A 13,490-nucleotide genomic window follows, 5' to 3' on the forward strand; every position below is an offset into this window, starting at 1 on the left:
GGGACACGAACCACGGTCAACTACGTGGGAATCCAGCGACATAGCCATTACGCTAACTGCTGGTTCTCATTCGGAGAGGTTTTTGCTATAGGGCTCGTGCGCTCGCCAGACAGACAGAGAGAGACAGAAAGCGAGAAATCACCCCCCAGGGGGGATGGCCACGCTGCAATCCCTTCTCCTTCATTCTCCTCTCAGGATCCTGGACACACATGCACACGCACCTGGCGTGAGTTTAAGCCACCAGGTCTGGGATGCGAACCGTGGTTGACTATGTGGGAGTCCAGTAACATAGCCATTACGCTAACTGCTGGTCCCAATTATTACTTTTTAATTTGATCGGAGAGAGAGAGAGAAGGGGAAAGTAAGAAAGCAAGCCACCAGGTTCAGGACTCAAACCGTGGTCTGCCATGTGGGAATCCAGCACCCTTAACCACCACGCCACCTGCCAGCCCGATCCCAAGTCATTTCTGACTTCTGGAATCTCAGTGTACTCTGTTTTGGTCCCCCACTCTGCAAACCTTGCACTGTGACATATGCCCAAGTTCCATGCCATTACTGCCTTTGGGGTTTGCACAGTTTCACTGCTAATGAAAATGGTCCCCTGTAGTAGACTTTCCAGAATATGCTGCAGGTGTCGTCAGTCCTCGAACGCGACACTGCGATCTTGCTGTGCTTTCAGGTAGAATTATTTTATGCGATAATCAGTAACATCTGACAAAAGGTGCTCGGAGAACCACGAGGCGTCCCCAGGATGAACATGCCAGCGAGGCTGTTGCAAAACTGAGCCATGTGGCTTCAAGAAAGAGGTTTTGTTCTGGTTTGGTCTGGTTTGGTTTGTTTTTTTGTTTTTCTGAGAGATTTTTACTATAGGGCACATGTGTTTGCTGGAGAGACAGAGAGACAGAAAGACAGCAAGAAATCATCCTGGCGTGGGGATGCATGCCACAATCCCTTCTCCTCCATTCTCTTCTTGGTATTTTGGGCACGCACGCACACGTACCCGGCATGAGTTTCAAGCAGGCTGGTCTGAGACTCGAACCATGATCAACCACATAGGAGCCCAGCACCTTAACCATTATGCTACCTACTGGTCCCCAAGAAAGAGTTTTTTTTAAAACAAATAATACAGATAGTCAGCAGGTGTCATGGACATTAAGGTACTGGATCCCATATGGCTAGCTTTGGGGTTCAAGTCCTAGACCCATTGGCTTGAGAATTATGCTGTGTGTGTGTGTGTATGTGTGTGTATGTGTGTATGTGTGTGTATGTGTGTATATATATGTGTGTGTATGTGTGTGTGTATATATATGTGTGTATGTGTGTGTATGTGTGTATATATGTGTGTGTGTATATATATGTGTGTGTATGTGTGTGTATATATATGTGTGTGTATATATATATGTGTGTATGTGTGTGTATGTGTGTGTATATGTGTGTGTGTATGTATGTGTGTGTGTGTGTATATATATGTGTGTGTATGTGTGTGTATGTGTGTGTGTGTCTAAAACCCTGAGAGGAGAAGATAGTGTAGCATGACCTTCCCCTCTGGGGTGTGATTTCTCACTTTTTCTCTGTCTCTCTGAAGTGAGTACATGTGCCCTATGGCAATTTAAACATAAAATTACAAAATTAAAATGGCAGTGCCTGTTTGATCTAGCCTCTTTTAAAGATCTGTATAAACAAGGACCAGCAGTTGGCATAATGTATGTCGCTGGACTCCCATGTAGTCGACCGTGGTTCGCTTCCCGGACCCGGTGGCTTAAACTCACACCGGGCGTGTGTGCGTGCGTGCCCAAGATCCCGAGAGGAGAATGGAGGAGAAGGGATTGCGGCGTGGCCATCCCCCCGGGGGGTGATTTCTCACTTCCTATCTCTCTGTCTCTCTCTATCTCTCTAGCTAGTGCACACGCCCTATAGCAAAAAACATCTCAAAAAAAACCCTCAATACAAAGGATCCTCTCTCCTGATACATCAGAGGTAAAATAAAACAATTTCCTTTGTAGTGGGGGATGTTCTTTTGACACCCTAGATCTCGGGCTTTCTCTCCCTTTGTAAGAGTGGGTGAGACATGGAGGGGTGAGCACCCCTGTGGGGCCTGCAGTCTCTCAGAGTGACTGGCAGCGGGTCTGCTGGAGTCAGCCATGGGGGGTCGGCTCTGCCCACCGCTCTGCGGTCCATTGATTCTGAGTTACCGCATTACCCGTCTCTCCTCGGATCCCCGCAGTCCGTCTCAGAGGGCCTGTGACCAGGCCACACCTCAGCTGGTTGACGTTAGCCACCAGCAGCGCACCCTTGTTCCAAAACAAAGCAGCCGGCCGCCCCCGGGGACATAAAGGGAACTGTAAAACTGACCATGGTCCTCCCTCTGAAATCTGCAGTCCCCTCCTTGGTCATCTTTGAGCGAAGTTGAATTCTGTTTCCACGCGCTAATGTCTCCATAGCCCCGTGGAAGAAGGTTATAAAAACATCTCTGGGAACAACCGTTAAGCCGGAGGTAACTTCACTTTTATGTGGCCCTTTAGAAAGGGTCTCGGGGCCAGCAGGTGGCGTGGTGGTTAAGATGCTGGATTCCCGTATGGGCAACCGCGTGGTTCAACTCTCAGACCTGGCAGCTTAGACGATGATAGGTGCACGTGTGTGCATGACCAAAATCCCAGGAGGAGAATGGAGGAAATTTGATTTTTAAAAAAACCTTTCTTGGGACCAACAGATGGCGTGGGTGTGGCGGTTGCGTCACGGGACTCCCACATGGTCAACCACAGTTCGAACTCCAGACCCGGTGGCGGATTAAAACTCACACCCGTGGTGTGTGTGTACATGCGTGTGCCCAAGATCCCAGGAGGAGAATAGAGAAGGGATTTCAGCCTGAAGGGTTCGCGTGGATGGCCATCTTTCATGGCGGCAGGGGGAGGTGATTTCTCACTTTCTGTCTCTCTCTGTCTCTGGCAAGTGCACACACCCTGTAACAAAACTCTCTCTCAAAAAAAAAAAAAAAATGCATTCTCAGGGCCAGCAAGTGGCATGGTGGTTAAGGTGCCGGATTCCCACATGGTTGACAGCAGTTCGAGCCTCAGACCTGGTGGTTTGCTTTTCCCCTTTCTCCTTCTCTCTTTCTGCCCCTCTCTGATCAAGTTTTAAAATTAATTTTTAAAATGTATTCTCAGGTTACCTTTGGATGCCTGAATTATTGCTGGAACTGAGAAATCGAGTTCTTAGTGCCTAATCTCTGTGGTTTTGTCATTTATTTTTAGGCACCAAAGGAAGAAATAAAGGAGAGTTTACAAACCTTCAGGGCGTAGCTGCATCGACCAGCGGGAAGATACTGATTGCAGACAGCAACAACCAGTGTGTGCAGGTCAGCCCCGCGGGGACGCCTCTAACCACGCGCAGCTGAGACCGGCCGGGCTGCGCTCTTCCTGTTTAGGTCTTAAGACACAGAATGTGCGTGTGGACTTCCTTTTTTTTTTTTTTTCTTTTTTGCAGAGGTTTTTGCCATAGGGTGTGTGCGCTCCCCAGAAAGACAGAGAGAGACAGAGAGACAGAAAGTGAGAAATCCTCCCCCGGAGAGATGGCCACGTCGCAATCCCTTCTCCTCCATTCTCCTCTCGGGATCTTGGGCGCACACACACACGCGCTCCGCGTGAGTTTAAGCCACCGGGTCTGGGACTCGAACCGTGGTCAACTACATGGGAGTTCAGTGACATAGCCATTACGCTAACTGCTGGTCCCATTTTTTTTTTAAGAGAGATTTTTGCTATATGGCACATGTGCTTGCCAGAGAGACAGTGACAGAATGAGGAATCACCCCCAGGGGGCAGACCCATGCCACACCCCCTTCTCCTCCATTATCCTCAGGATCTTGGGCACGCACGCACATGCGCCTGGCGTGAGTTTTAAGCTGCTAGATCTGGGACTCAAACTGCAGTAGACTACGTGAGAGTCCAGCGCCATGACATTACACCATTTGCTGGTCCCGTGTGTAGACTTCTGTTCAAATAGAGTTTGCATGTTCTGACCCACAGAACACATGACGGAAGTTTCTATTTCTTTTTTTCTTTTTTTCTTCTTTTTTTTGGAGTGGTTTTTGCTATAGGGCTTGTGCGCTCTCCAGACAGACAGAGAGAGACAGAGAGACAGAAAGCGAGAAATCACCCCCCGGGGGATGGCCATGCCAAGATCCCTTTTCTTCCATTCTCCTCTCGCATGCACACGCGCCTGGCGTGAGTTTAAGCCACCGGGTCCGGGACTCGAACCACAGTCGACTACATGGGAGTCCAGCGACATGGCCATTACTCTAACTGCTGGTTCCTTCTTTTTGTTTTTTGCCACAAGTTGCATGCGGTCACTGGAGAGACAGAGAGAAGGAAAGTGAGAAATCACCCCCAGGGAATGGCCATGCCATAGTCCCCTCTCCTCCATTCTCCTCCTGGGATTTTAGGCATGCATGTCCATGTACCTGGTGTGATTTTCGAGCCATCGCGTCCCAGACTCGAACCTCAGTCGACCATGTGGGCGTCTAGCGCCTTAACCACCATGTCACCTGCCGGCCTTCTTCTTGTCTATTCTGAGCAGTCTGTGGGCCGGTTCACATTCTGACGAGCGTGATTTGTTTTACAGATATTTTCCAATGACGGCCAGTTCAAAAGTCGTTTTGGCATACGAGGCCGCTCTCCCGGGCAGCTGCAGAGGCCCACGGGGGTGGCCGTGCACCCCAGCGGGGACATCATCATCGCCGATTATGATAACAAGTGGGTGAGCATCTTCTCTTCAGACGGGAAGTTTAAGGTAAGGCTCCTATCAATTAACCTCTAACTAAGAGAGAAACAGGCAATACAAGCTGAGACTGCTTCTTTAGATCTCATGCAATACTCGGCAATCCTTCACACAGAAACATCCTGACATTTACGTTTGATGAAGAGAGCGCAGCAGTAAATTCACAAGTCTACTCACATGAACCCTTGTTTTATTTATTTATTTATTTATTTATTTTTGGAGAGATTTTCGCTATAGGGCACGTGCGCTCGCCAGACAGACAGAGAGAGACATAGAGACAGAAAACGAGAAATCACCCCCCAGGGGGGATGGTCACACCGCAATCCCTTCTCCTCCATTCTCCTCTCGGGATCTTGGGCACGCACGCACACACGCCTGGCGTGAGTTTTAAGCCACCGGGTCTGGGACGTGAACCGCGGTCGACTACGTGGGAGTCCAGCGACATAGCCATTACACTAACTGCTGTTTCCCAAGTGTCCTTGTTTTATAAGCAGTTGGATTGCTCTGTTACTTTTTTTTTTTTTTGGAGAGGTTTTTGCTATAGGGCACATGTGAGCACCAGAAAGATAGACAGAGAGACAGAAAGTGAGAAATCACCTCCCAGGGGAATGGCCATGCTGCAATCCCTTCTCCTCCATTCTCCTCTCGGGATCTTGGGCACGCACGCACACACGCCTGGCGTGAGTTTTAAGCCACCGGGTCTGGGACGTGAACCGCGGTCGACTACGTGGGAGTCCAGCGACATAGCCATTACGCCAACTGATGGTCCCTCTGTTACTTCTTTTTAAAATCATAGATTCAGATGGGAACTGTACTCAGGTTGGGGAAAAACAACCACCTTTTGAAAAGGGCTAGTAAGAGGCAGTTTATATGGAATTGTCAGAAAAGTCATGACTCAATTCTGCATAGAAAAGCAAAAAAATACTGGGACTTTCCCCGCAACTTAATAGTTCTGAAATCCATCCTTAAAAAGTCGTCATTTTTTTAAAATAATTTTTTCATTTAACTTTTTAACTTATTATTATTATTCTATTTATTAAATTATTTTATTAATTAAATTATTTTAATTTAACCAGAGAGAGACGGCGGGGGGAGGAGAGTGAGAAAGCAAGCTGCCGGGTCCAGGACCCAAACCGCAGTCAGCTATGTGGGAATCCTGTACCCTTAACCACCATACCACCTGCCAGCCCCCAAAAGTTGACATTTTTAACTCCACAATATTGTATGCAGCTCTTAATTTTTCATTATGCAGCTTTTTCATCCCCTGGAAATTGGGTGGCCCCATGCCCTGGCTACATTTACAGAAAGGCCTCTTGCTTTTCTGTCTCTACCTTCCTCCCCTTCTGTGCTTTCATGGGACAACTTTCATGAACAGAATGAAAATCCTGCAGTGACCTCTAGTGTAGATGTAAACTTGGGAACCAGCAGTTAGCGTAATGGCTATGTTGCTGGACTCCCACGTAGTCGACCGCGGTTCGCGTCTCCCGGACCCGGTGACTTAAAACTCACGCCGGGCTCATGTGCGTGCGTGCCCAAGATCCCGAGAGGAGAATGGAGAAGAAGGGATTGCGGCGTGACCATCCCCCCTGGGGGGTGATTTCTCGCTTTCTGTCTCTTGTCTGCCAAGCGCACGCGCCCTATAGCGAAAACCTCTCAAAAAAAAAAAAAAAACTGCTGCTTCTCGTTCTGGATGCTAGCAAAACCGTGATCTGTCTTTGTAAATTCAGGAGTGAATACTGAAAGAAGGTCTCCACATTGAGATAGGAGGTTTAGACCTAAGAGAGCAGGGCTCCCTGGATTAACATCAGTCACTCAATCGTTTATCTGTAATGGACACCCCGCTTAGGAGAGCCAAATTCTTTTTTTTTTTTTTTAAGAGAGATTTTTGCTATAGGGCATGTGCGTTCTTTGGAGAGACAGAGATAGAGAGACAGAAAGCAAGAAATCACCCCCCAGGAGAGATGGCCATGCCACAATCCCTTCTCCTCCATTCTCCTCTCAGGATCTTAGGCACGCACGCACTCATGTCTAGCGTGAGTTTTAAGCCGCCGGGTCCAAGATTCACACTGTGTTGGGAAGGGAATCCAGCCACATAACCATTATGCTCTTTGCTGGTCCCAGGAAAACTGAATTCTTAGGGTTGGAATACTTTCAATAATAATTAGAATAAGCACTAAAGAATACTTATACCCGCTAGAGGATTAGGGGCATGATCGTATTGGAGTTTCAGCGATAACCTTTTTTAAACTATTTAATTATTTGTTTATTTTTATAGCTCACTATATGGTTTTTCTTTTTTCTTTTTTTAAAGAGGTTTTTGCTATAGGGCGTGTGTGCTCACCAGAAAGACAGAGAGAGACAGAGAGACAGAAAGCGAGAAATCACCCCCCAGGGGGGATGGCCACGCCGCAATCCCTTCTCCTCCATTCTCCTCTCAGGATCTTGGGCACGCACGCACATGCACCCGGTGTGAATTTAAGCCACTGGATCTGGGACTCGAACTAGAGTCAACTACATGGGAGTCCAGAGACACAGCCATTACGCCAACTACTGGTCCCTCAATACGGTTTTTCAAAGTTTGCTTACAGTGCATGACGGTCAAATCAAGGGTATTACCTTCCACCTCATTTTCAACAGAGAACTTGACAGTCTTATGTCTGTTATGTGTTCTTTCCCTTTGGCCCTTCCACACACCCTGGCAGTGCCCTTTTTTAAGAGGGATATTTATCGAAACCCGAAGGAGGGAAGGATAGCGCGGGGGAGCTCCAGGCGTTCAGCCGAGGGTGACGTCTACAACGGACAGAGCCTTCTCATGTTCTGTGGTAGGATGCAGTAAAATGGAACCAGTGCTGAGAGACACACCTTAACACCTCTGTGGGTTTTGTGTACTTTTTTTAATTCTTTTTAAAAAATATATTAAAGAATTATTTATTTATGTATTACTTTTTATTTGCTATAGGGCACATGAGCTCACCAGAGGGAGACAGAGAGAGAGGGAATGTGAGACAACAAGCTGCCAAGTCTAGGACTTGAACTGCAGTCAACCACGTGGTAGTCCAGCACCTTTGCCACCATACCACCTGCTGACCTCTGTGTCGATTCTTAATAGTTTTAAAATTTGGCATCTTTCTTCCTTCTCTTTCTTTTATTCACCTGCCCCCTAGCCCTGATTTTCATTCCTCTCCTCCTCTCTAATTTTTTACCTTCCCATCGTCCCTCCTGAGTTATACGTCCCAGCCCATCTGGGGCCAGATCAGAATAGAGACCTCTGCCCGCCATAGTCTAAAACATCTGATCTCCTCCCTCAATTTAGGAACCTGTTTCTTTTTTCTTTTTTTTTTTTTTTTTGAGAGATTTTTGCTATAGGGTGCATGCGCTCGCCAGACAGACAGAGAGAGACATAGAGACAGAAAGCAAGAAATCACCCCCCAAGGGGGATGGTCACGCCGCAATCCCTTCTCCTCCATTCTTCTCTCGGGATCTTGGGCACGCACGCACACGCGCCCGGCGTGAATTTTAAGCCACTGGGTCCGGGACGCGAACCGCGGTCGACTACGTGGGAGTCCAGCGACATAGCCATTACGCTAAGTGCTGGTTCCCAGGAACCTGTTTCTTGACTTAAGTACTCAGATGTGGGACCAGCAGATGGGGTAATAGTTACATCACTGGACTCACACGTAGTTGACTGCAGTTCAAATCCCAGACCTGGTGCCTTAAAACTCATGCCGTGTGTGTGTGTGTGTGTGTGTGTGTGTGTGTGTGCCCAAGATTCTGAGAGGGGAATGGAGGAGAAAGGATTGCGGCGTGGCCATCCCCCTGGGGGGTGATTTCTCACTTTCTGTTTCTGTGGCAAGTGCATGTGTCCTATAGCAAAATTTCTATTTAAAAAAAATTTTTTTTAAAGATTTGTTTTATTTTAACTTCATTTATTATTATATTCTAGTTTGACCAGAGAGAAAGTGAGAAAGGAAGCCACCAGGTCTGGGACTCGAACCACGGTTGTCCACGTAGGAGGCCAGAGCCCTTAACCATCACAACATCTGCCAACCCTCCCAAAACATTTTAAAAAAAATACTCAGATTCAACCATTCCAAGGCTAAAGCATGTTTGCTTCCTGTTGTGTTTAAGATGGCCAACACGGGACTAGCAGTTAGCGTAATGGCTATGTTGCTGGTCTCCCATGTAGTAGACCATAGTTCGAGTCCTGGACCCAGTGGCTTAAACTCACACCGGGCACGTGTGCGTGTGTGCCCAAGATCCCGAGAGGAGAATGGAGGAGAAGGGATTGTGGTGTGGCCATCCCCCCGGGGGGTGATGATTTCTCACTTTCTGTCTCTCTCTCTGTGTCTTTCTGGTGAGTGCATGTGCCCAGAAAAAAAAAAAAAAAAAAAAAGGATGGCCGCCACACAGATCAGATACGGGGATGCTGTTCCCCTTGGGAGACTCCATTGCAGCTCACCGGGACTGATGGAGGGAGGTGCGAGACAAAGAGGTTTGAGTCTATTGATGGAAATAACCAACTCTGCAAAAATAGTAATTAATGTGGTTTATTTCTGAACATGAATCTGAGTGACCTAAGCCCAGAGAGGAGGCAAAACGTGCCCCTCTCCGGGTGATCAGGTACAGGGGTTCCTTTTATTTCATTTTGTGAGTGAGAGAATTTAGTGATGAGCTTTCCATTGGTTTGGCCCAAAGAGGGGGGGTCATGTGGAAGCGGGGCTTGTAGGTTTAGGGAAGGGATTAGTAAGGAGATAAGGGGGCTTGTACACAGTCGCAAGGACAGGGTGTTGGAAGAGTCCTGTTACCAATGAGTCAAAGCGGCCTGTTACTGGGAACCAGCAGTTAGCGTAATGGCTATGTCGCTGGACTCCCACGTAGTCGACCACGGTTCGTGTCCCGGACCCGGTGGCTTAAAACTCACGCCGGGCGCGTGTGCGTGCGTGCCCAAGATCCCGAGAGGAGAATGGAGGAGAAGGGATTGCGGCGTGACCATCCCCCCGGGGGGTGATTTCTTGCTTTCTGTCTCTATGTCTCTCTCTCTGTCTGGCGAGCGCACGCGCCCTACAGTGAAAATCTCTCCAAAAAAAAAAAAAAGCAGTCTGTTGCTGATTGCGGGCGTGACTCACCCACTACAGGGACACTGTGCCGGGAACAGGATGTAGGAAGATTTTTGTTATCAAATGGGCCAAAGCGGTCTGTTAACCTCTGTTCATGTCTATGGGCATGACTCACCCCAGATCCTAGGGAAGGGATTTAGAAACAGGAAAAAGCAGTCGGACTTTGTCCTCAAGTCTAACAGCTAAGTTATTCTAGATCTGCCCTCGTTGTCACCACGTGATAAATGGAGACAATCCTTTATTTTCCGCGTCTGTTCTGGCTCATTATCCACGTGGGCATATGGCTGACATTCTAAGTAGCTGCGGGTGTTGCCCGTGGCCGGTGCAAACGAGACGCCTGTTTCCCTAACCAGAATGCCGTCTCTCCCGCTGACCCCTGCGGCATGCCTGCCGTCCGAGAGGACGGCCTTCCTTCACAGCCTCTTAGACTGCAGAATCAGAGTCAGATCTGCACAGGAGACAGCCTGGCCAAGAAAACCCTTGCTTCTTCCTGAGTGATCGCTTCCCTTTGCTTTAAAGAGGTCAGATCCGAATCCCAGCCATTTATCGGCTTAGGAGAATAATGAAACACACACACGAAATCGGCACTGCAAAGTTCCTATCCCTCGACTTGAAAGTTTAAAAACACGTATTTTTGACAGTGCTCATAGAGATAAAATGAGAAGGCCGAACTAGAACCTATGAGAATGTAACTTCTTTGGTTTAGAATTTCAGTTTATAAAGCAGTATATAGGGGCCGGCAGATGGCGTAGCAGTTACGTCGCTGGACTTCCACATGGCTAACCACGGTTCAAGTCCTGAACCCAGTGGCTTGAAAATCACCCCAGGCACATGTGCGTGTGTGTTCATGATTCCGGGAGGAAGATGGAGGAGAGGGGATTGTAGCATGGCCATCCCCCCTGGGGGGTGGTTTATACTGTCCCTATCACTGTCTCTGTCTCTCTCTTTCTCTGGTGAGCACACATACCCTAAGACAAAAACCTTCCCCCCCAAAAAAAAAGACAGCTCTGAGGGGCCAGCAGGTGACCTGGAGGGTAAGGCACTGGATCCCATATGAGTGACTGCTCAGTCCAAGTCCCGGACCTGGTAGCTTGGAAATCATACCGGACGCGTGTTCATGTGTGCCCAAAGTCCCAAGAAGAGAATGGAGGAGAAGGGACTGTGGCACAACCATCTCTCCCCGGGGGGTGGTGCTTTCTCACTTTCTATTCCTGTCTCTCTCCGACAAGTGTACACACTCTATAGCAAAAGCTAGTAATAAAAAGTCTGAAAAACAGAACACTGAACCATCATAATGGCCCTACAGTAATGCTAGACTGTCTCATGACTGTATCAGCACTCACCCTCGGTCAGTCGGTGTGTGCTGAGTACCTGCCAGGCAACAACCGGTGGACAGGCTCTGAGGGCACGTGGGAGACAGGACAGGCACTCAATCCTAGTCAAGTTCAATGGCAGATCTTTTTTTTTTTTTTAAGTAAAAAAAGATTTATTTAATTAATTAATTTGTGTATTTTTTTTTTTGAGAGGTTTTTGCTATAGGGTGTGCGCACTTGCCAGAAAGAGAGAGAGAGAGAGACAGAGAGATGGAAAGTGAGAGATCACCCCCCCACACACGGGAATGGCCATGCTGCAATCCCTTCTCCTCTATTCTCCTCTCAGGGCCTTTTTTTCATGTGTGCCCAAAGTCCCAAGAAGAGAATGGAGGAGAAGGGACTGTGGCACAACCATCTCTCCCCGGGGGGTGGTGCTTTCTCACTTTCTATTCCTGTCTCTCTCCGACAAGTGTACACACTCTATAGCAAAAGCTAGTAATAAAAAGTCTGAAAAACAGAACACTGAACCATCATAATGGCCCTACAGTAATGCTAGACTGTCTCATGACTGTATCAGCACTCACCCTCGGTCAGTCGGTGTGTGCTGAGTACCTGCCAGGCAACAACCGGTGGACAGGCTCTGAGGGCACGTGGGAGACAGGACAGGCACTCAATCCTAGTCAAGTTCAATGGCAGATCTTTTTTTTTTTTTTAAGTAAAAAAAGATTTATTTAATTAATTAATTTGTGTATTTTTTTTTTTGAGAGGTTTTTGCTATAGGGTGTGCGCACTTGCCAGAAAGAGAGAGAGAGAGAGACAGAGAGATGGAAAGTGAGAGATCACCCCCCCACACACGGGAATGGCCATGCTGCAATCCCTTCTCCTCTATTCTCCTCTCAGGGCCTTTTTTTTTTTTTTTTTTTTTAATTTAAATTTTTTTTTTTTTTTTTTTTAATATTAAGTATTTTATTGTATGCTGATGCCAGTGTGTATAACATAATTTTGTGAAATAGAAATTTATGAAAATTCAGAGAGGTAGGTGTTAAGGACCAACAAAAGTAAAAGTTCTGCATGTTGTGGCCCAGCTGTTACAGGAAAAGCTCTGTCTAGGCTTCCGATTTAGCTCTCTTGAGTATCCACTGGTTCACGAGAAACAGCTTGGGAATCCTTTCAGAGATTCATTTTACTACAAAAAAGAACAGGCTTTCTGGGGTCTGACAGGATTCGTACTTGGAGACACTGCAGTCAGCAGGGGGGTCGCGGTGAGCATGCTGCAGACAGAACTGTTTCACGTCTGCGGCCTGAGAGACCTTCCCGCGGCTGAGCCCGGCCTCCAGCCGGAGCTGCTGGGCCACCTTCTTCATAGCAGCGACGCTGGGAAAACCAGACATGGCACGAGGAGAGCCGGGCCGAATGGACAGTCCTCGGGCCGATGGGTCTATAGTCGATCTGCGGGGTACGCACAGCGGGGAGCTAGTGGCCAGGGTCCTCTCAGGGTCTTGGGCACGCATGCACACATGCCCAGCATGAGTTTAAGCCACCGGGTCTGGGACTCAAACTGCAGTCGACTACATGGGAGTCCAGCGACATAGCCATTACGCCAACTGCTGGCCCCAAGATTTATTTCATTTTTTAAATTGTTATTATTATTCTTTAATTTGCTATAGGCCAGATACACCCACCAGAGAGAGACAGAAAGAGAGAGAAAGAGGGAAAGCGAGAGAGCGAGCTGCCAGGTCTGGGGCTCGAACCACTGTTGACCATGTGGGAGTCGAGCACTTTAACCACCACACCTGCTGGCCCACCTGGAACATCCGAGTCCGCGCTCCCGAATACGGAAGTCCGCCGGGTGTTCTGCAGCGTTTTGAACTCCGATGTCTGAGCGCGAACTCTGCCTCTGTTTCTAACAGACAAAAATCGGCTCGGGGAAGCTGATGGGCCCCAAAGGAGTGTCCGTGGACCGCAACGGGCACATCATCGTGGTAGACAACAAGGCGTGCTGCGTGTGCATCTTCCAGCCCAACGGCAAGGCGGTCACCAGGTTCGGGAGCCGAGGCAACGGGGACAGGCAGTTCGCAGGTACACTCGGCGGGGGCGGGTAACCCCTCCTCGGCTCCTGTGCTCGCGGTGCACGGCGTTGGAGCACGGGGAGACGCTGCTTCCCCGGCGAGTTTGGCGGCTCGAGGGGGGGGGGCTGGGGTGCTGTGTGAGCACAGGCGCCCTCATGGCAGAGCCCCACCGGCAGGAAGGTGGACGGCAGCCCGCCTGCGCTTCCTGTCGGTGCCCG

General features: G+C 48.6%; 1 protein-coding gene and 1 pseudogene across 1 annotated transcript in view; one reads left to right on the plus strand and one right to left on the minus strand.

Moving 5' to 3' along the window:
- Positions 1 to 13,490, plus strand: part of TRIM2 (tripartite motif containing 2) — a gene marked incomplete at its 5' end in the record, with an annotated part of 59,331 nt that overhangs the window by 38,588 nt on the left and 7,253 nt on the right. The window contains 3 exon segments of the mRNA XM_014588518.1: positions 3,252 to 3,355; positions 4,618 to 4,785; positions 13,114 to 13,282. Coding sequence (XP_014444004.1) covers positions 3,252 to 3,355; positions 4,618 to 4,785; positions 13,114 to 13,282 — 441 coding nt within the window.
- LOC102481124 (guanine nucleotide-binding protein G(I)/G(S)/G(O) subunit gamma-5 pseudogene) lies at positions 12,313 to 12,720 on the minus strand (annotated as a pseudogene).

The sequence above is a fragment of the Tupaia chinensis genome, unplaced genomic scaffold (genome assembly GCF_000334495.1).
Source record: "Tupaia chinensis unplaced genomic scaffold, TupChi_1.0 Scaffold000283_2, whole genome shotgun sequence".
NCBI lineage: Eukaryota > Metazoa > Chordata > Mammalia > Scandentia > Tupaiidae > Tupaia > Tupaia belangeri.